Source organism: Cebus imitator, unplaced genomic scaffold (genome assembly GCF_001604975.1).
Source record: "Cebus imitator isolate Cc_AM_T3 unplaced genomic scaffold, Cebus_imitator-1.0 Scaffold3, whole genome shotgun sequence".
Classification (NCBI taxonomy): domain Eukaryota; kingdom Metazoa; phylum Chordata; class Mammalia; order Primates; family Cebidae; genus Cebus; species Cebus imitator.
Genome location: NW_016107318.1, coordinates 7750487 through 7774183, shown reverse-complemented (window position 1 = coordinate 7774183; position 23697 = coordinate 7750487). Strand labels below are relative to the sequence as shown.

At 35.5% G+C, this 23697-nt stretch overlaps 1 protein-coding gene across 4 annotated transcripts in view; it reads left to right on the top strand.

Moving 5' to 3' along the window:
* Positions 1 to 23697, top strand: part of LOC108306626 (serine/threonine-protein kinase TNNI3K) — a 326709-nt gene that overhangs the window by 152545 nt on the left and 150467 nt on the right. For all 4 annotated transcript variants that reach the window (XM_017531750.2, XM_037739690.1, XM_037739692.1 and 1 more), the window contains 6 exons: positions 2203 to 2289; positions 2849 to 2905; positions 3856 to 3948; positions 4039 to 4096; positions 4223 to 4417; positions 5101 to 5205. In XM_017531750.2, coding sequence (XP_017387239.1) covers positions 2203 to 2289; positions 2849 to 2905; positions 3856 to 3948; positions 4039 to 4096; positions 4223 to 4417; positions 5101 to 5205 — 595 coding nt within the window. The remainder of the gene's footprint in view (positions 1 to 2202; positions 2290 to 2848; positions 2906 to 3855; positions 3949 to 4038; positions 4097 to 4222; positions 4418 to 5100; positions 5206 to 23697) is intronic.

Here is a 23697-nt window from a genome sequence, read left to right as displayed (position 1 = left end):
TGCCACATTTTCCCTATCCAGTCTATCGTCAGTGGGCATTTGGGTTGGTTCCAGGTCTTTGCTATTGTAAACAGTGCTGCAATGAACATTCGTGTACACGTGTCCTTATAGTACATCATCTTAAACTTTACAACAATCTTACAAGGAGGCATTATCATTTCTAATCCATAGATGAGGATCTTTTAAAAAAGTAAAACAAATCATATCCTTTAACTAATTAAATTCCTTCAGTGGCTCCGCATCTCACCTACCCTACACAAAAATCTGAACTCCTTATCCTCACCTGTAAACCTCTACATCAGTCATAGTCAAAATACAGATTACCTAAGAGCATCACCTGGGACCTTGTTAGAAATGCAACACTCATCCGCTACTACAGTCTTTTTTAATCATAATCTCTTGGGACAGGGCTTAGGAATCTGAACTTGCACTCCAAGTGATTCTTACACATAGTCAAAAGTTTGAGATGCACTAGTCCACATGAAGTACGCTTGCCTACCTCTCCAACCAAATCTGATACCACTGTCATCCTTGCTTGTGATGTTCCAGCCACACTGGCCTTCTTTTGTTTTCTAAACATATGATGTTTGCTTCCATCTTGGGACTACTATATTATCTATTCTCTCTGCCTATTAGGTGCTTCCCCTAGAAATTTGTTTGTTGGCTAATGTCCTTAATGTCTTAAAGTTTCCTTGATTGTGAGCTCACTTGAGTCCAAAGAAAGAATGCTAATGAGACTGCCCCCTACATTATTACGTTATAAGTTATGCCTATGATTTGAGAAAATCAGATATCCACCAGTCATGAATAGAAAGCTGGAGAGGATAAGAAAATGGACACTAGTTTTTAACTATGTAGATTTCAGTTTTGCTACCAGTTTTAGCAATTATAATCACAATTTTTTTTCTTTTTTTTTCCTCAAAGAATCTTAGATTGTTGCTTTCAGAAAAGCTTTTCGTGCTGGTAAATACCATAATTTTTTCCATCTCATGATCTCGAATGCACTGTTCATTTAAATTTGTTTTGGAAAGGAGGATTTGAAAGGCAAACCAATCTCAGCATATACTCTCCACATAAGCTAGGTGTATGCTTAACCCGAGTTAACTGTAGATCCTTTGTAATAAATAAGTATTTAGGCTTTTTCAATTCCTTAAGTTTGACAGTTTTACAATGAGCTCTGCTGTTTTCACAAATCCCTTGGCAAGATCTTTAAGGTTGACTGTTTTTCTCTTTTATATATTAGCTTGAGGAGATTATTTTTATAATGACCACATTAAAATAGTATCAAAGTTTAATTTTATTGGAAAACATTGCTTTATTCAGAGGAGCATTTAGCATTTCTTATCCTTGACAATTATAAGCCCCTAGTGTAACTAGTAAATCCCAAAATGTTGATGGTGTTATACGATAGAAAAGTATTTCTCATATAAGTAAGAGTCCAGGGTGGATGGCTTTCTTCCAACACTTACAGCCTCAGAGCCTTCTGTGTCTAGCCAGCAAATGGAAAGAGCAGAGAAGGCTCACCTGTTTCTTAAACCATACACCTGGAAGTGACTTTGCTTTTGTTCATATTGCCTTCATGAAAATATGTCACAAGGCCACAGTTGAATGCAAGGTACATAGGAAAATGTCACTGGATGGGCAGCCATTCCCAGTGACAAAATTACCCTGTGAAAGAGGAGTATAAATATTGGCAGGCAGCCAGCTGTCTCTGAAAACCTATGTAAATTATCTTAGTGCTGCAAAATGCTGCAATTCTGAACTAAATGTACTGCTCAATCACAGCAAATACATCCCTTTTTCCTGATTACTGTATGTGCTTTTTGCCCTTTTAAGTGTGCCCTTATTACATACTCCCACAGTACTTAATATTTCCTTATTTAGCAATTCTCATCATTTTTATGATTATTTGTTCAACTACACTGTAAGCTTCTTAAGGGTAAGACCATAGTCACTTTGTTCACTGTATTACGAGTACCTGTACCCACCAGAGTGCCTAACATAGTGCTTCACATATGGTGTCATTAAGAAATTATTTTGAACCAATGAATGAATGATTAAACTAAATTTCTATTGCAATACATTATCTCTTATGATTTGTCTTATGTTATAAGCTACTTCCAGTAAATTTTGGATTTGAGAGTAGACTAAATAAATTAAACAAAATTTAGGACTGTTTGTTCTTTGTGTCTTTTCATAAAGGGCATGATGCCATTGTCACACTCCTGAAACATTATAAGAGATCGCAAGATGAATTGCCCTGTAATGAATATTCTCAGCCTGGAGGAGGTACCCCTTTTCTTATTCAGTTTTCATTGTTGTATAATATTGTGCCTAAAGGTAAATCTGTGTTTCCGTTACTATCATTCTCGGGGTAGGGAGGAGGGCATAGCCTGTGTGAGATTAGATTTATTTTAAGTAACCTTATGTCTGGGTGAGGCTGAATGTAAAGAAGCCTCCATTTTGGCTATTTTCTAACTCACTAATCTGCAGTTCCTCCAAGTTTAACATTTCCCAGACTGGATGTTTATGAGGCTTGTGCATGACTAGGAAGGCCTGGATAAGCTGAGAGCAGGCGTTTTCCATTTCAGTAATCTATTACAGAATACTCATATCCAGACACAAATTAAATCTGCTAGAGTCTGCTACAGCTTGGATTTTCTAAAAAATCTTTTTATGCACTTTCTAAATAAACACTTGTGGTACAATTTCAGCATCCAGAGAAAGATTTGGGCTTTAAGCGATAGTTTTACTTGGTTTCATCACCTGCTTATTTTTATAATGTTGAACTTTTATGTAGAAAAAAGTGATTGCTACTTTCAGCTCTATTATATAATTTGATTTCTAGATGGCGCCTATGTGTCTGTTCCATCCCCCTTGGGGAAGATTAAAAGCATGACAAAAGGTACTTATAATCTGGGAAAATTGTTATATTTGATTACTAAAGGTTAACTATTGCTTAAAATATAACTTTCAATTTTGTTTTACATATGACAAATGGTGAATATTTTGCAAGCACAATGAATATTATCAAGATAATATTCCTTACCCTTTATCTCCTTTCAGTGCCTGAAGATACAATCACAGTGAAAATTTGACATGGCTATTAAAGAAAGATCAAATTCTCTCAGGACTGTGTAGATGTTTCTGTTTTTAATAAAAATGAATTATAAATATTAATATTTGTTTAAGAAGAATTGGGACTAGAAAATATGTATAAAAATACATTTTTTTTTTCAAAATATCCCCAATAAGTAATACTTTGGTACCTTTTTTGAATGTATGTTGCACACAGAAATTAATAATGTTGGACCAGGACAGTAAAAAATATGATTCAAATGTAGATTCATATTTAACTATTTGGAATTTAAAGTCTTTTAACAGTATTTTTTTTTCATTTTGAGTGTTTCCTTAGAATGATTCATAGGTTTATTTCCTGTCATTTAATTGGCATCCCTTTGAGGTTAGTTTATGGGTACTTGGCTAAGGCTGTTGAAATAGACTGAAGAGAGTTACCAGATCAGAACCTTTATCATGATAGGATATGGACTGGACTCCAGGGTTGCTATGTCATTCAGGCAAGCTGGCTGGTGACCAGATCAGGAATAAACCCTTAGCCCTGGTAACAAAGAGTGAGTAATCAAGACATAGAACTTACATTAATTTAATGCAGAGTATCAGGGATCATTTGAGTTAAGGTTTTAGCATCTTCCAGTGGTCAATTACAGTTGGAAAATAGAACTTAAATGTTACTAGGAAATTATGTTTTTGATTAAATATATATATGCATGTGTGTATAAATATCATATGTGTGTTTTTTACCTTAAAAAATAAAATGACAATTTCTGTTTTTAGAGAAGGCAGATATTCTCCTCCTAAGAGCTAGATTGCCTTCACATTTCCATCTTCAGCTCTCAGAAATTGAGTTCCATGAGATTATCGGATCAGGTAACCTAAAAAAAATGATAATAAAGGCCTGGTTTGGTTGAATGAGCTCAAGTTAATATGTGTTTGTTTATTTATTTTAAACAATTGTAGGTTCTTTTGGGAAAGTATATAAAGGACGATGCAGGAATAAAATAGTGGCTATAAAACGGTAAGCAAACAAATGAAAAAATTCAGCATCCAGGTGGAATTGTGACCTTTGAGAAGCATATGTATGGCAAGCCCCTTGTTTAGACCCATCTGTTTACTGAGGATTTTCTGTTGCTGCCATTTCCAGTTATCGAGCCAATACCTACTGCTCCAAGTCAGATGTGGATATGTTTTGCCGAGAGGTGTCTATTCTCTGCCAGCTCAATCATCCCTGTGTAATTCAGTTTGTGGGCGCTTGCTTGAATGATCCCAGCCAGTTTGCCATTGTCACTCAATACATATCAGGGGGTTCTCTGTTCTCCCTCCTTCATGAGCAGAAGAGGTATGGGTCTTTTGTTCTGATTTATCCTTGACATGCCATTGGAATTACTCTTGTAATATGTCAGAGGCTTTCTCATTGGATGAGCCTTTACCTTCTGAAATCTGAGTGCTAGCAAGTATGGCATTTTAATTTATGCCTAATAATTGTGATTCAATAAATAGAAATGCTTTGTGCTTTCTTAACAGAAATTCAGTTGAAGATAACAAATTTAAGGAATTTAAATTGGCAACTGAAATTTAATTAGGTTAAATTTGAAATACTGATAAATAAAATATATGCTAGCTCAGAATAAAATAAAGTTTAAAAAAGTGATCTTACACAAATCTAAAATGAATTCACTTCCTGGGTTTATGCATATAGGAATTAGGATTACGTTTCATTAAGTGATTAAGATAGATTTTATTTTATAATATTACCAAGAAATTAAGTATAGCATTATAAATAAATTATAAAACCAAGTATAATATCTTAAACAAAAGATGCTATATATCTTAATTTATTCATAATTAAGAATTTTCTGAGGTAAGAAAACTTTTTTTCAGATTTGTTGAATTTCTAGCTTAACCCTCAAGAAAGAAAAAAATGGTTAAAATTATACAAGATAACAACTCTCACACATCATTTGCTATTTTGGTATTGGCTTTGACCATTTCATCTCTGTTAAATCTATTTTTAAATTCTAGGATTCTTGATTTGCAGTCTAAATTAATTATTGCGGTAGATGTTGCCAAAGGCATGGAGTACCTTCACAACCTGACACAGCCTATTATACATCGTGACTTGAACAGGTATTTTTTTTTTCTAAATAATGAACTCAGAAGGGTATAATTAACTGGGAATTTTAGACAGATTTCAGTGAAGATAATTTCAGACTTGTTGCAGATCAGGTACTCTGTGGGTAGGAGGACAGGCTACCATAAACTTAGGCAGTAGAAAGTTTTGTCATTGTCTTTTACAGGAGTAGAAAGCTATATAACTGCTTCTCAGGGATCTTTTAAATCTATGAAGAATGTTCACTCATATGGTAATATCTGTAAGATGCACCAGCTAACTAGTTCTCAGGTCAGTAAGGTCAGATCAAGCGTTGAGCTAAATGGCTATTAAAAAATGATATGTCTCCTATAAAGTGAGGTGTTGGAGTAGCTCCTGATATAAAATTATCTGAAACATTACATTGTGCTACCATTTTTGTATTTTTATATTAGTAATTCAGCTTAACCACAGTTTATTTACCTAGTTTTCAGGTGAAGAGGATTTTATGTGAAATAAATATGAAACCAGAGTGTTCCAGTGGTGGAACCCCAAGGGATCTCAAAACTTTTCTTAAATGGTGAAAACTTTCTCTACGTATAGTATAGGAAAGGACGATATACAAAATGGAGCAGTGTTGGGTAAAGGTAAAGTGCGGTGTAGAAAACTCTATTTACTTCCCATTTCCCAGTGCTAGGGAGAGATTCTTGTGCCACCTCTGTAGAAGCCCAAAGGTGCTATGTGGAATAGTTGGACAACAACTGATTTAGTTTAGGAAACAAGTCAGATGATTCCACATCAGCCACATTCATTTTATGATAATCAACTCAGTTCACACAGATTCTGTATATAGTCCTTTATAAAAACTTTACAGTTCTGAAGCTACTAAATATTAATTACTCTGATGACATATAAGCCTGGTCTGGAAAGATGGGGAGTTTGGAAGAGCATACTATAGGCTTAGGGAAGACATTAATAAAATACACAGAGATTAGAAAGTTAAAGGTATATATAGGAATTATAGTTTCATTTTAGTGTACAAAGTGCATCAATGTATGTAATTTGTATAATGTATGAAGTAGACAATTATTAAAAAGTATAGAAAAATAGAACAAGAGCACAGACACCAGTGAATGCTATTACTAAGGTATTTTAGACTTTTTTTCTGTAAGGAAACAATGAAGATATTTGAACTGAAAATCACAAATTTGGAGCTATATTATTGAAAGATTAATCCACACCTGGTAAAAATATCAACTTGAAGGGAAAGTCAAGAAACTAGTGAGGCATTTGTGGCAGTAATCTACATGAGAAGTAATGAAAAGCAGAATTTCACTAGTGGCAGTGGAAATGAAAGGAAGAGACATGTCAACTTTAAATAGCAAAACACAGAGTTTACTCAAGCTCATAGTTTGAGGATTATTACCCATGAGCACGAATTCAAGTTGTCCTGAATACACACTCCAATTAGCAGCAGTTAGAAGTTAGTTTTTAAGAAAAAAAGCAGTTTTTAAGTTGTTTACCAAAAATTTACATTAAAATAATATAAACTTTTGATTGGCTATGCCTTGTTTTTTAATCAAAAATTATAGGAACATGAAGAAAATGGATAACATGGCTAGTCTGGAACAAAATGCCTTTACACTATTGCCCCGAGGGAATGGGGGTTGGGGACATGACTAAAATCCCATACTCATGTCTCTCTGGGCCTGATACATTTTGTGTTGCTCATATAGCTCAGACTGCTCTGAGCTATTTTTCTCTTCTCAGATAGATATGAAAGATAAGAGAGATAAATCAGATATGTGAGTGGTAGAATCCTAGGTGTTAAAAGTAAACATATATAGGTCTCAATCTATTTATAATTATTTACTAGTTTTTACATAAAAGTAATTTCTTAACTCTTAGCTATTAGTTCTTTACCTTTCTTAATTTCAAACCAAACATTTATGTTAACATTTTTTCTTTGAGTTTCAGTAGCTATTTCAGAAACAGATTTAGATGATAAATTAGCGTAACATAAAACTGATGATTTTGAGTTTTAAGAGTATTATCTTTCCATCTCAAATATTTTTGCACATTGTATTAAAACAAATGAGTAAATTGCAATAAGTAATCATTGCATGTTTTCTGTAGCTGTAACTCTTCATTTGTGGGGCCATTATATATTCTGTTGCCCTGTAAGTTATGTGCAAGTTGTTACCACCAGTTATTGGGCAGAACCAAAAATATAAATGTTGATTAAAATAAAAGCAGAACATTTACTATATAGCTAATATAGGTTTATATCTACAATTGTTGCTGCCTCTAATCTAACCTAAATGCTTAATTGCATCAAAAATTTTAAAATTTTATGAAATACTGTTTTGTAGGTGCCTTCATTATGATAGAGTCCCAAACTATTGTATCAATTATTTGTAGACTATTTTCTATCAATCTTTAACCTGGTAACAACAGCAAAACATTGGTTTTCAGATGCATGCATATGTAGCACTGTACATGGCTCAGAAGAGCCTGGGTCCTTTCCCACAGAGAGCTTACTGTATTACTTGGCTATATAAGGCATATGCCCAGAAAGCAACTAAAGTACCACTTTATATAGAAAATAATTAAGGATCAAAATCATTAAAAAGCAACTTTCAGAGGATTTCAGGTAAGTCAAAGATAAAAGTAGAATAGAATGCTTCTTAGAGGATATGGAGCTAAAAGTAGCATTTGAAGAACAGGCATTAATCTTTTCTCAGGCTTTTCACAGCATACTAACCTCTGCTTTCTCATAGTGCTTAGAAGTCTCATGGAAAGAGGTAGAAAGATGCACATCAGAGAGTGGGAAACTCGTACACTTATTGCATTTGTATCAACATGGTCTGTTTATATTTTCATATTCCCCATTAGCCTGGGCAAGTCAGGGTTTCAGGGTCAGAGACTGTTCTCTTCATCTCACATTTTCTGAACTAAGCATTGCGTCTTACACAGATAAGATGTATAATTAATATTTTTTAACTGAACCAAATTATTGTGGTGTTTCTTTGAATGTCACTTTAAGAAGCAATGGCCTTGTTGGTATAAGTATGACTGTTTGCATGTAGTATCCAACTTGTCCAATACCTTTTATAATTTTAAAGGAAAAAGGATATTTGAGCCCACAGGATGGGACACTTTTATATTCAAGTTTGTGGTTGTTGAAATTATTTGAGTGAAAAGAAAGAACTCTTCTTTTCCCATGGCAAGCAAAGACAACTGAGGCTTTTACCACCCATTTCTGAAAGTTAATTTTGATCTTCAGTAGATGTCCCTTGGTATATGCAGGGGATTGGTTCTGAGGCCTCTCAAGAATAACAAAGTCTGAGGATGCTCAAGTCCCTGGTATTAATCACTGTAGCATTTGCATATTACATAGGCTCCCTTACGTAGGCTCCCTGTACTTTAAATCATTGCTAGATGACCTATAATGTCTAGTACAATGTAAATTCTGTGTACATAGTTGTTGCAGTGTATTGTCTAGAGAATAATGATGAAGGAAAAAGAGTCTATATGTCTTTAGTACAGAGACAATCTTTTAAAAAATTTTTTGACCCATGGTTAGTTGAATCCACAGACGTGGAACCTATGAATTTAGAGGGCCAACTATATATTCTAAGGAGAATCTCAAGGAAGGAGTAAAAAGTAGTTATTTTCAGTGAAAACGATGAGAATGATAGTATCTGTTATTTATTTATCACAGTGTGAAAGGAGCTTTGCTAAGCTCTTGTCATGCTTCCATTTATCTACGCAACTCTATGGGATAGTTATTATTATCTCCATTTTACAGATAAGAAAACTGACTTAAAAAAAAAGAGACTAAGTCTGAAGTTTGTAGTGTTCTATATGTTCTACTTTAACAACAACAACAACAACACAAAATCATGTCAGGAGAGAGAGAAAGAGCATACTGATGATATTGAATAGGCACCAGCAATATTTATCAACCTTGCTCTCTGTACTTTAATCTTTTAAAAACTCAATTTCTTTGACCCAAACTATTTCTTATATCATCTTCTCATGCTTCTGAGTTCCTGCTTTATTTCTTCTTTCATACCTGATGTTCTGCTGGTGTAGAGCAGATATTGCAGAGAAGGCATGTAGATAGGTTTTGTTTGGCCTAGAGTGTTTAATACTTTTAAAGTGACCATAATTCAAGCAGGAATGTACCTCTCTAATTTGCTATAGCCCTAATCACCTACCAACTTATACTTAGCCTAATTTATACATTCATTTTGTGGCATTAGAGCTTGCTAGTCATTATTTATAGCTTAAAGGATTTAAAGCTTTTTACTTAATACTAGAAGCTGTGTATGTTTTCTTGGAAAAGTATATTTTTCAAATTGTTTGACATTGAAACAGAAACATCACTGCAAACATATATGGATCAAATGTGTGGTATTCCCCTTAGATATAGTATTATATATGTTATATTAACACTGTAAGGAATGAAATAGTGATACCTCCATAACAAAGTGGCCATGACATTCACATGAAATATATATATATATATGAAATTATTTTATAAATTGTGAAGTACTATATAAAATGCATTTTTTATTATTTTTATTTATTTATTTATTTTTGAAACAGAGTCTCACTCTGTTGCCAGGCGCCAGGCTGCAGTGCAGTGGCACAATTTTGGCTCACTGCAACCTCTGCCTCCCAGGTTCAATCAATTCTCCCACATCAGCCTCCTGAGTAGCTGGGACTACAGGCGCATGCCACCACACCTAGCTAATTTTTATATTTTTTAGTAGAGATGGGGTTTCACCATGTTGGCCAGGATGGTCTTGATCTCTTGACCTCGTGATCCACCCGCCTGGGCCTCCCAAAGTGCTGGGATTACAGGCTTGAGCCACTGCGCCCGGCCCATTTTTTATTATTCTTAACCACTCGTGTGTTCTGTTATATATTCGGGATGGAAAAACACTCCACAATTAAAACCATCTTTGCAAAAATTATAGCTGAGAAAATTATGGCAGTGAAAGATCTGACTTGACTCCATTTTGCTTCTACCCTCCAAGCTGTACTTGTTCATTCCTGGGCATAGGCCACACTAACTTTGGGAGGAACTTAATTTATAGTCTAACCTTGAAACTAAGACAATAGCCCTTTCCCAAAACAAACCTGTTTCTTTCCTGGGGACTAGACTGCCTTCATAGGACTAACAAATTAGCCACAGGATTAGAAATAATGGTCTAGGAATCACGTAGCTGGACTGCTGCAAGATTCTAAACCTCCCCAACTTGATTCTGGGGATAATATTGTTATTGTAAAATCTCAAATCAGTGCTTGAGATATTTTGCAGACACTGTACAGGATAGCTCAGCTGGTACTATGCAGACTGATAAACTGGGTCATCTGGAACTGACTCAGCACAAAGAGGACAACTGAGACACCCTATGATTTCATCTCCAATCCAACCAATCAGCATTCCTCACTTTCAGACCCCTACCCACCAAGTTTCCTTAAAAACCCCATCCCCCAGTTTTTGAGGAGACTGATTTGAATAATAATAACACTCCTCTCTCCCATACAGCTGGCTGTGCATGAATTAAACTCTTTCTCTATTGCAATTCCCCTGTCTTGATAAATCAAATTTATCTAGGCACTGGGCAAGGAAGACCCATTGAAGGGTTACAACAATATTCTAATACATAAAGAGATTTTTTTTTTATGTGATATAACTAATTAGTTTGGGGTCTAGATCTGAGAAGGACTCACTGTTTTTGACTGTCAGCTTATTCTGGTGGGTATAAAGGAAAATAATGAGTGATAATTTAAAAATAACCAACTTTCCAATGACAAATGACAGGTAATTTAGAAAGACAGAGCTGTTATGAGCTAAAAGAATCTTAATTTTGAAGATGACATTTAACTAAAATAGTGAAGATTTTAGGAAGTGGCAAAGAAAAATATTATTGTTAAAAAATTATAATAGTTTCTTTAATTGACACATGCATTTGCCTCTCAGTTGAATGCAAAATATAAAATTCCTTCACTTAAGAAAACACAGCAATTAAGTAAAATAAACAAATTGTCAATTTTCTAATTTTGTATTCCTGGAATTCCTTATATTATAGAACCCCCCTCCCAGTTATTTCTTTAAGTTGTGACTTTGCTAATAAGTGCTTACACAGAAATAATTTTGCTTCCATTGAAAAATGTCATCTTCAGGAGACTTCTGAATATCTATATGCAGACCAATTAACTGATTGCATTATAATACTTATGAAAAGTCCTGCAAGAGAACATGACTTTTGTGAAATCCCTGACAACCCTGTGTCTGTGATTCTCTAGTATAAAACCAGTCATCACAAGTGGCATTTTTAATTTTATCAATTATTTTTACTCATTTGCCCCTTAAAAATGTCAATTAATTAAATAATATAAAATACTTATTGAATGAATGATATGATCTAGGGCCTTTGCTATGCCCTAGGGATATAGGTGAGAATGACATATCATAACACTTTGTCCAGCAGAGCTTAGAGCCTAAGAAAGCATTTACAACATTCCTGAAGAATCATTTGGAGGCCTTTAAAAAAAAATTCAAAGACATTGAAGGGACTGATTCAGAATGTCTTAAATTGGGCCTGAGAATCTATACTTTCAAACAAGACTACTAATTAATTCTTGTGATCTAGGAGAGGAAACATTGTTCTAGTGCAGTGGTACTCAACTGTGGCTGCACAGTCTCTGAGAGAACTTTAAGAAAATCCTTATGCTGATTACATCAGAACCTCCAGGCTTGGGGCCCATGTATCACAATTTCAGAAATAGCACTTTAAGTTATTCCAATAACTCAAGGTTGAGAACTACATTTTAGTCTGATGTCAATTACTCCTCTTAATCATTTGCCATACAACTTCCTTGTTCTCTGTTGCCAAAGTGAAGTGGGAATGTCAGGGAATCAAGTCACAATGTAACTCCAAATGTTTTCAAAATCATTAATCTAATGTCAGTTTAATCATTCATTTATTTATACATTTGTCTATCCACTTATTTAGTGATGAATGTCAAAGACAGAGAGCCACAGACTCTATGGTACCTATAGCACAGAATAGGTCCCAAGATTTGGCAGTTTTCAGGGAAGTTGTACTATACGAGGCTCCTCCAGAGCAAATGACTTATAATTTATGTATGGCACTAGAAAGCTCCTAGGAGTATAGAATCTTCACAGGTAGCTGAAACAGATATAAAAGTTTCAATGCCAGACAACTACATTGCACATGGTTTATGTAGGTACTATATACCCATATAATGCAGAATTATATGTATTAAATAGATATAAAGAGAAGGATGCATATATATGTGTACATAATCTATATTCTTCTAGGGTTCATAGCCTTGATTACCCACATGAACTGCAGTGTACACTGCAGTAGTCTAATATTAACACTTTGATTTCTGTTTTGGCTATCTGTATAGATTTTACACTCCTGGGAACTTGCTAATATCACCCATGAATTCTAATTTGCTCCAGAGGAGCCTAGCACAAATAACACGACTCCCATGGAAACTGCTAGATCTTTGAAACTTTGTATGCCATAGGTACCATGGGTCTGTGGATCTCTGTCTTTTGAATGCACTATTATATCAATGCACATATAAGTATACACATTTATACATAAATGCTCATATAAACATACACATTTCCGTATGTTTGTGTAATGTTTCCAGCCTTTTAAGACTAGAAGAAAGACATCAGCTCTACAGAGGGTGAGTTCAGGGATGATTTTCAAATCTCCTCAGCATGAGAAATAATCACTACCATTGGAATACACAGAAGAAAATTTAAGTATAATATACAATGGGTGCCTTAGGGATTAGGACTACCCGTGGTTCTGAAATGTTTATGCCCAAAATTGTAATCTGATTTCAGATTTTCAAGTTAATTTTTTTCTTAAAAAATGCAATCAGCTGCAATCAGACTCAATTTTATTACTGCTTTGAGTAATGAAAAAACTAAGCTATGTAATTTATGAATATTTCTAATACGAAATTCAGGTTAGGGTAGTTTATCTGTTGTAACTATACAGTCCATAATGTATAATGGCTCCAATACAGTTGAAATCTGCATCTTGATTGTGTGGATGAACAAGACGTTGAGGTTGTCCCTATCCATGAGGTTACTCCGGACCCATCTTAACCTGTGACTTCTAGGGTCTCCTTGGGGGTCATCCCAATTCAAGTGAGCATTAATGAGGCAAGAATATATAAGATGTGCATGACATGTTGTATGGGCCAGGCATTGGCATGAAACACATTTAATGGTGGTGTCAGTTTAACTTTATGATATAAATATATCATTTCATCACTTCAGCTAATTCCCAGAGGCATTTACACAAATTATAATGACCAATGTGACTTGACAATGACTCTGAGGGCTTGGTATTGGGTGGTACAGGCAGCTCTATCTTGGTGGTGCCATATAAGGTTCTGGGAAATGTAGTCTACCTGTGTGCCCAGAACAAGAGGAAATGAGTTTTTGTGGTCAGCCAGAAGTCTGTGCTACATGGACCCTAGGAACACTGGCGATAACAGGTAATAGATGTTTGAGTAATGGTTATAATTGAGAAGGCTGATCTAGATTTGCATGAATCAGTTATACAAATGTAATGTTAGTTGCATACTAAATATTTTTAGTTTATGAATGCATTTTCACAACTTATGAACTAATACCAGTAATTGGGAAATAAATGAAAACTACTTAATAAAGCATGTTATATAGGAATTAATTTTGAAATAACACTTCTAATTCACTTTTGTTAACTTAAAAACATGAGACTAGCTTTGGGAGTGTGGGGAGATGTATTAAAACATGGCTCAAGAGGGAAAACATGTAACTATATGAGTATAATAATATGAAATAAGCTATATACATTTTAAAACATTAAGTGATAGTCCTGTGCACTATAGGTCTAAACACACACACGCACACACACACACACACACACACACACTTTTTTCTTTAGAAGTAAAAATTAAAAAGACTATGACCACTACATTTAGAGAACCTTGTACCACATCCCACGGAAGGGGCTCCTTAACTATTTAGTTCTACAAATTAATCCTGTTTATGAACTGCACTCAGTTGATGTTCAGTCCTAATTTCTATCCCCATTTCTGACATGCTCAGTTTCCATCTGAAGTCAGTCTGTCTGTCCTCAGCTCCCTGAACCTCCAGAAGAAACAGTTCTCTCTGACTCAAGTTTCTACCCATTATTTACACATAAATTCACCATCCAGCTCTTCCTGGTTTTTCTCTGAGGGTAGATTCATCCCTGCCTCCTCAACTAATGCTCATAGTTTCCAGATCGCCAACTATGTCCCAACCATCCCATGACATTTCAATTTAGTTAAGATTCTCCATCCATGCTTCACTACTAGAATGTCCTTTAGTCCTGAGTTTTTCTCTTTTTGTCTTCTTACAGAAATAGCTACAGTTTCCTCCCAGGGCCAGTTAAAATGTTGTTCTTCTCAGCTGCCTTCATTAGAATGTCTTATTTAATTTTGGCTACATTCACTAATTCTAAAAATAGTGCCCTTACTTAACACCCCATTAAGTAAATTCCCTTAGACACATACACCCTTTAAATGAAAACAGGTATTTTTAAGTCGGAAAAAGTCATTCGTTTTCCTCACACTGTCATATTGCTTGCATAAACCTGGACAAACTTGCCATCTCTCACAGTAGTTTGCATCAGAATCTTTGCCTCATTCATCCCAGGCAGACGAATCCCCCAATCTCACATCTTCTGTACACCATGTGAAATGCTACACAAGACGATGTGTGTGTGCAAATGAATGTGTCTGTATGTATAACAGCACAGAAAGTCAGGTACTAATTTGACCAAAACTAGAAATCTTGTGATACCAACATTTACTTTTTATTTCATATAAAAATAGTGTTACTCCACACTGGAACCTGGCATCAGGATTTCTTATTTCAGTGCTTTCTTGTGGTTCACTCTGCAGCTTCTTTCCTTAATACAATACTCACACCCAGGGAATGCTCAAAGCTAGCATGGCAATGGTACCTTCCCTATAACAATGTCACCTTCCCTCACCCACAGACTGAGCGTGGAGGGAGAAGCGACACCCCTCCTGATCCTCTGAAACCTTTCAAATGCTTTCCTGTAACTAGTGGTGAACTCACTGGCCTGCAATTTTCTGGTGTTACTGGTTTCTTACATTGCCATTTTCTATTCTTTGGGGATATGGCCTGTATAAAGTCGGCTTTTGAAAATGTCAACAAAAGCTTTTCTCTGTTCGGCTTCGTTTCTTCCCTGCTTTCATTTCTTGGGAGGCACCGTGAATGCCCTCTTGGCACCTTGTCGATTTCCTAAGCAGCTAACCTTTCAATAATGATATTAATGCTGCTGTGTGGTAATCTGTGCATTTCTCACTTCGTTTTCAACCGTTGCTTGCTGAGATTCATTTGTGTTGTTGTGTTCTTAAGATTCTGGAATTTGAGTGCAATCTGACTAGGGACCCAGAGCCAAAATTTCTAGCTAATAAATGAGAAACAATCTTAATAAGTGGAAATTTCTTTCTAATTGATTGAATTTCCAATAGCTAGCTATACTTTGAATTTGGCCTAGAAAAAGAGATACAGATAATTATAAACTTTTTAAAAGTCTCATTTAATATTTTCTATTTCAAAATCCTCCCTATTTGGAAGAAAGTTTTCAAATAATGTTAGTCTTCTCTGGCTGGGATTACAATGTGGATGCCTCTGTGGTTATGTGTTGATGTGGGCTATCATCCTAAAAGACCACAGGAGAACTAATTGAGGGCACAGGCTCTGAAGCCAGACTAAGCATGTTCACAACCCACCTTTGCCACATTTTACCTGTGTCCTTGGGCAGTTCACTTAAAATATCAAGTTTCTAATTTCTAAGATGGTTGTATTCATGCCTATCTTATTATATTTAAGTGAGAAAATACATTAGCATTATTAGCATTATTTTTCTTCTTTAGTCTTCTGAATCTTTTCACTATTTAACATTCTTGCATTCCCAAGTTGCTTTCCTGAATGAAATGTTTCTAACAACCTATCTCTCCGTTTTGATTGTATTACATAAACTTTGTTTATAATATCTCAGATGGATAATTTCTTCTTGCCATAAAGATCTGAGAAATAATTGGATTGTCTGACTGTAGATCTCTTTCTGTAGAGAAGGTCAAGGGGATTCAAATAACAGATTGCTGCCTTCATTAAGACCTCTTACCCTTCATGGTTCAAACTGGCATCAGGGATTCAGTCTGATACTCCCATTAGACAGATGCAGATCTGGAATCGAATTTGATTACACATGTAGCTGAGGGTTAACACGGTTATTTGATTATCCAAGATCCTTCTCAGTGATTCTTCTTTCTGGGACTCCTTCACAAATCTTAAAGGAGCAAGTTAAACACCATCCATTTAGACATTCAACCATCACTTATTTGGAAATATAATGGCACAGAAGGGAAAGTATCACCAGAGGCACATTTTCGAGACTGAAAAATCCAAGTAGGAGAGGCTCCATCTTTGCAGAGGATGTGAATAGCACCTATTGGATTAGGCAGCTTTTCTTCTCTATACTCAAGTAGCACCCAGCAACTCAACTCAGCAATTGTCCTTCAGACTGTAAACAGCCAGGGAGGATGTTTTCAAAATTAGCATTGAGAAGGTTGTCCCTTATCCTTCCTTCAATAGTGGAAGAAAGGGAAGAATTCATCCTATCACACCTTCTTGATTCCCAAGAGACAATCTTTTTTGTCATTTCTATCCCTGTTCTTATTGTGTTGCTGTTATGTCACTTGACATTTTTCTCCCTCAGATTCCTCATTTACAAAATGGAAATAATGATGCCCATGTCTACCTGGTCACAGAAATACCCTTGTGATTAATAAGGGTACCAGGACAACAGTCAATGCAGGACATTAGAGAAAGATTCTACAAGAGATATTTGTATATAATTTATATTAATTGCATAAAGCAGAGTTACCAGAAAGTCTGGGAATAAGATTCATTTTGTATCTAACTGCTGCGTCAGTACTATTTGCAGAGTAGTCTAGATTATCTTTCTCTAACTGAAGGTGAAAGGTTTTGTAGTTACCAAATGATGTGGGAAACAGCATAGTCCATTTCTGAAAGATGTACTGTTTCTTCAGCCAGCATGGAGGAAAAAGCATGCAAGCACAGAATGATTAGCACTCTTTAATCCTGGAGGGATGGTCTTTGTATCGATTATGTTTCAAGCCTTGTATGTGAAGAACTGTATTCTTAGTCACTAAACCCTCATTTAATGGCTTTAGCGACCTACAGAAGGTTAGTGAAAAGCATGCCTGGTGCCATAGATGAAATAGTATTAGGGCATTGATGATGTCTGCCTTCTTTTCTTTTGGGAGGGAAATCCCCCTTCTAGATTCTTAAAATAGCAGTTGGCTTTCATTAAATCTACTCAGAGTTAAGGGTCTGGGGATCATGACTGACCTTTTTCTTTGGGAATGGAGCACATTTTAATAAGCTTTCTCCTGCCCATGGTCTCTGAAAGACTTAGCCTCTGGCAGGCCCTTGAATTGCAGGGTTTTATAAAGAAAAGGATTGATTACAGGCTTCAAATTCTTTCTCTTTCTTTAATTCCTTTTTTTTTTTTCTTTTCATACAAAGAATGTGAAAGATATTCTGAGTCTTCTTCTATTGAGATACGGGTGGCCTTACAGGCAGACATTTAGCATTGAACTTTTATTAATCTTCTGTGAATTTGACAAAGTTTCTTCTTTTTTGCTTCCTAAATACCAGTGAGGCTAAAGAGCTGTTACTTGCCCAGCTTGTTCTTTAGCACTGAAAGAGCCAGAGAGAAAAAGAGTTTTGTTGTTCTTGTTTTGTTTTTTGGCTTTCTTGGTGGAACTGCACCTATAACCTCCATCTGAAAAGCTTCATTTAGTACAGGTCTTAACACATGCTGTTCCCTCAGACACAAACATTCACCCTGCCTTACCTCTCCCTTCTTCTCTGTGCCCCTCCTCACGCTTCCTCCAAAAAGCTTTCCTTCTAACTCCTGTCTATCCCAATGCTTCCTTCAGGAAGCCCTCCTAAATTTTCCCACAGCACATCATACTCTTGCTTATTTCAGGACAGCACTTCTCACGCTGTTGAACTTGTTCATGAACTTGAGTGTGTTCCCACTACACACTAAGCTTAATCCCTACAGAAGCTGTGGATGTTTCACCATTTTATTCCCAGTGCTTTGCACAGTGACTGGGCCCTAATAAAAATTTAGTTAATATTTGTCAGATGCATGAATGAATTAATATAATTCAAGGAACATAAGATTAACATATATTAATGTTTCTTTATGCCAGGGATTGAACTCAATGCTTCACAGACGTCATCTAATTAAATATTTGTAACTTTATATGAAGGCATTTTTAAACACATAATGACAGAAAAAGGCTTAAAGAGGCTTAGAAAATTATCAAGGTGATAAAGCTGGTAAGTTACAGACTAAGGTTATTACCCATACTGTATAGTCAGCTAATCCAAAATATAGGGATATATGGTCATTTAGCCTCACAAAACATGAGCAGCACTGACTGAAGAGCAATGCAATGTATTTATCAGATTGCTTTACCAAGGGGCTGTACTTTCTAGAATTCATAGCTGAAATGAGAAGGGAGTTCTCACTTAATATTGAACAATTTTGTGACATTTAGTCGTATAAAAGTCATTCTTTTGCTCAATTAAGACTGCTATTCCACAAGACACTTATCTGGCTATTTTGTGTTATAGGTAATTATCTGCATGCTAGTCACTAAGGCTGTCCAAAAAAAAAAAGAAAAACAGTGAGAAAGGGAAAGACAATCAGTTGTTTGACTGATCTGATTTTCTGTTTTATTCAGGTGAAAAGTTAGATAAATAAACTGATTTTGCAGTGTAGCTATAGCCCAAGACTATCTGATGATTTTGAAAAAAGAAATAAAATACAATCCCCTGAAATTCTAGTGATTTCCAGTCACTACTGACCATGTAGATTTGAACCAATACTTGCTTTCTCTAAATCAATTGATTTTCCTTCTCACAGGCAACATTTTTATTTTCTAACCTGCAGCATTTCTATGCCTGACTGGAATATTTTTGCATTTGATTAATGTTTTCATTTGACTTTCAATGAGGTCTCAAAACAGTTTGGCTTGTCACAGTCAAATTATTTAAATGTTCCTCTGAAAAGAGTATGTGGGAACTAAAATCAGATTCATGTGAACCTGAAAAAACAGTGGCAACATTTCCTGAACTTGTTAAATTTTTTGTCTAAATTAATCATTTCACAATTTTGTTTCATGTTGATGTTCAGCTTCTTAAATATAGTGATTATTGGATTCCTTAATGGAAAACTTTTCATTTTTAGCTGACCCAGAAGTTGGTCTCTGATAAGGATTTTTATTACCTTTTTAAGTATTCCTTATGGTTTCAACAGCACCAATATATTATGCCTTCTATACATATTAGTAAAAATTATTTTGATTTCTCTAAACTATCCTTTTCACTTCTCAGCTACTCCTTACTCCTCCTAATTGATCAGAATTATCTCAACTATGGGTTCAAATATGGTCAACATTCTCTGCCTTCATTCCGCTTATGCCCTGTGAAAGAAAGTAAACATAAAATAGTACATACCATATTATCCCACTTACATATAATTTTAGAAATTGCAAACTAATCAGTGGAGTTGAAATGAAGATTAATGTTTTCTTAGGGCTGGGGAATAAGAAAGGAGTTGATTGCAAGAGGGACAATGAATCTTTTGGGGGTGACAGAAATATTTTGTGTCTTGATTGAGATATTGGCTTCACAGGAGTATATAACTAATAAAACTCATCAAATTGTAGTCTTTAAGTAAATGTGCTTCTTCCTTCTAATGTGGATACAAATAAATTGCCTGACATGGGTGATAAATACAAAAAATGAAATTCTTGAAAAGACATATGCAAAGTAATGTGAACTGACACCTTTCCAATCATGAACAAAGGTATTTGTCCTTTCTAAAACCTGAAAAAGGAGAAATAATCATCTGCCAGATAATTTCATCAAGGGTATCAAAAACAATTCCAGCTAAAGGAGAAAACTCAACCTAAATAAACTGGAAGTAAAAAAGGTTTACTGGCCGTGCGCGGTGGCTCACGCCTGTAATCCCAGCACTTTGGGAGGCCGAGGCGGGTGGATCAAAAGGTCGAGATCAAGACCATCCTGGTCAACATGGTGAAACCCCATCTCCACTAAAAATACAAAAAATTAGCTAGGCATGGTGGCGTGTGCCTGTGATTCCAGCTACTCAGGAGGCTGAGGCAGGAGAATTGCCTGAACCCAGGAGGCGGAGGTTGCAGTGAGCCGAGATCGTGCCATTGCACTCCAGCCTGGGTAACAAGAGCGAAACTCCATCTCCAAAAAAAGAAAGAAAAAAAAAAAAGATTTACTGTGATGGACTGATGAATACAAATCTGTATCACACTGAGGTTAAGGTAGCTGTCCACAAAGTCCAAGCACCATAAACACTGACAGGAAGGAAAATGAGAGAGTGCCTTTGAGACTGTGCACTTACTTTCTATTCTTGTAGGTTCTGATCTGATGCAGAAGATATTCAGTGACAGAAACTACTCCTTAGCCAAATAGGAAAGTGCATACATTGGATAGCGAAAGAAAGGCCTAGAGTATTTACATATCTGATAGGGCTTGGTTGTGTTCCCACCCAAATCTCATCTTGAATTGTAGCTCCCATAATCCCCATGTGTCATGGGAGGGACGCAGTGGGAGGTAATTGAATCATGGGGGTGGGTCTTTCCCATGCTATCCCCATGATAGTAAGTTTCATGAAATCTAATGATTTTATAAAGGGGAGTTCCCCTGTACATGCTCTCTTGCCTGCCGCCATGTAAGATATGACTTTGCTCCTCATTTGCCTTCTGCTGTGATTGTGAGGCCTCTAGCCACATGGAACTGTGAGTCAGTTAAGCCTCTTTCCTTTATAAATTGCTCAATATTGGGCATGTCTTTATTAGCAGCGTGAGAACAAACCAATACATCATCAAACAACTGGTAGATTGAAGACTTTAGACCTATTCAGTACTAAAAACAGGCAGATACAGCTTCTAAAAAGAAAAAATATCTACCCTAAAATCATTCCATTTATTCAGAGTATTGTGTTACTAGATATGCAGCATTGAAATGTGGAACACGGGGGTGCAGCTAGAATGGGTTTTCCTTTATAAAATATCCACATCTATGGGATCTAATGAAACTTGATATTGTAACTTGGAAATAAATACGAAAAATTAATTAATTTACAATCAAGTTCAAGAAAGAAAATATAAATAATATAATTCTTGTGTAATAAATATAAAATCAGACGTCTTCAAAATTCAAATTGTCAGGCACTTTTACCTAGTCTCAACAAGAGGAAATTATACATCAAATAACCGGTCTGTGAAAAATACTTCCTTTTGCACTCTGATCTAAGGTCAACTAAGCCCCAATTCAGAAAGTTGGATTGGACAGTTTAAAATTAGTTGACAGAAAGAAATTAGTGTGAATTTTAAAGCTTAAAAATGAACACAATTAAGGTATTTGTGATAAACTAAATCATCCCTTGAGGACTGTAAGTGACTCACAAAAATATAGTTCACATGGATCTTATTTCGGCAGCAGTTCACTTTGCTAACCTTAACCGTACACCAAGGATATGTACTCATTGTCAGGACAAGGAAGGCTTGGGCATTTCAGAAAGACATTTGTTTACTTGTAAATGTTATAATTTCTATAGACAGGCTACACAGGATGTACTATCTGTATGCATTCTTATTATTTGGCAAATACATTTAACAGATAGTTCTTGCTGAAAGGAAGCTATAATCATATAACTTCTACTCCTACCTTTGTTCAAATGACTCAACAATTGAACAATATAAACAACTTAAGATGCGTGTTTCTGATTTTGTTTCACATTCTTTATTTTGAGTGTTTGATTAGTGAAGTGCCATAGAAATCATATTTTTGTCAAATGTTTGTATAATCAGCAAGAATACACAGCTTTATACATAAGAAGTTCCTGCTCTGAAGACTGAGATTCATTGCTAGAATTTGTTTCAAAAAGAGAACCATTTGGACTTCCCAAATTGAAGCCCTTATCTCAAAAGTTGGGCCTGTCTTGCCCAAAAAAGCTTTCAGTATTACTTCTTATAAAGGAAGTTACCATGAATTTTGGTCAACAATACAAAGACTAGGAATCAAGATGGCAGTTTTAAGAATAATGGAAAATGAAAGAGAATCTGTAACCAAAGTATAGCAGAAAGACTATGCACTTTGAAGTCAGAGATATTGGGGCTTACTCCCAGCTCTGCCACTTCAAAACACTGCAATGATTAACAAGTTATTTCTAAACATCAATTTCTTCATTATAAAATAGGGACAGTATCTGCCTCATAGTGTTTTAAAATAACTAGCAGTGTCTGGCACACAGTAGATATACAATAAATGTTAGGTTCTTGGTCTCTTTATCTTAAATGGTTCTAGAAATAACTTGTTTTAATGTATGTTTATTAAGGTACCAACTCTCAGATCTTTGTTACAAGTAAGTTTCAAATAATACATTTAAAGAACACTTAATAATTCCTATCTGTCTTCTCACTCTCTACTGAACAAATATTATTACTCTTGATGGTCACAATATGCTTTGTTTAACTCCACTAATCATCATGAGAAATAGCAGGAAATAAAGGAGGAGGAAGAAGAGGAGGAAAATGCAGATGCAATGGCAATTCAAAGAAAGTAATAGTTCAAGGTCAACATTAAAAATATACCTTACCATGGTGAAACCCTCTCTCTACTAAAAATACAAAAAGTAGCCAGGCGTGGTGGCTCGTGCCTGTAATCCCAGCTACTCAGGAGGCTGCAGCAGGAGAATCACTTGAACCCAGGAGGCAGAGGTTGGAGTGAGCCGAGATTGCCTCATTGCACGTTCCAGCCTGGGTGACAGAGCAAGACTCTATATCCAAAAAAGAAAAATAGTCGAACCATAGCTAATCATTCTCCCTCTCCTCATCTCATCCACAACATCAGACTTTGCCTTATCTCAGCCACCTGAGATCTGGTTAGATATAAAGGAAATATTGGGCCACCATAAATAATTTGTAGGTGGAAAATTGAGAATTGACATGATCCTACTTTTAATTATACATTTATTTATTTTGGCATAGACTTCCTGTCTTATCTGAAAAATATAACAAGGAAAACAATTCTCATATTTGAATGTTTTCATGATATTTTATATTTATTTTTATTTTTTGATTCTTGAAAAATGTACCATCAAACCACAGATACAGAATCTCATACTAACCTTCCATACTGCCAGAGTAACATATCTCAGGAATGTCTCCTCGCCTCCAGGTTTCAAATCAGACAAGAAATAGTTGGGAAGTCCAGGACAGTACAGGAACTTATTTCTAGGAATTCTTGTCCA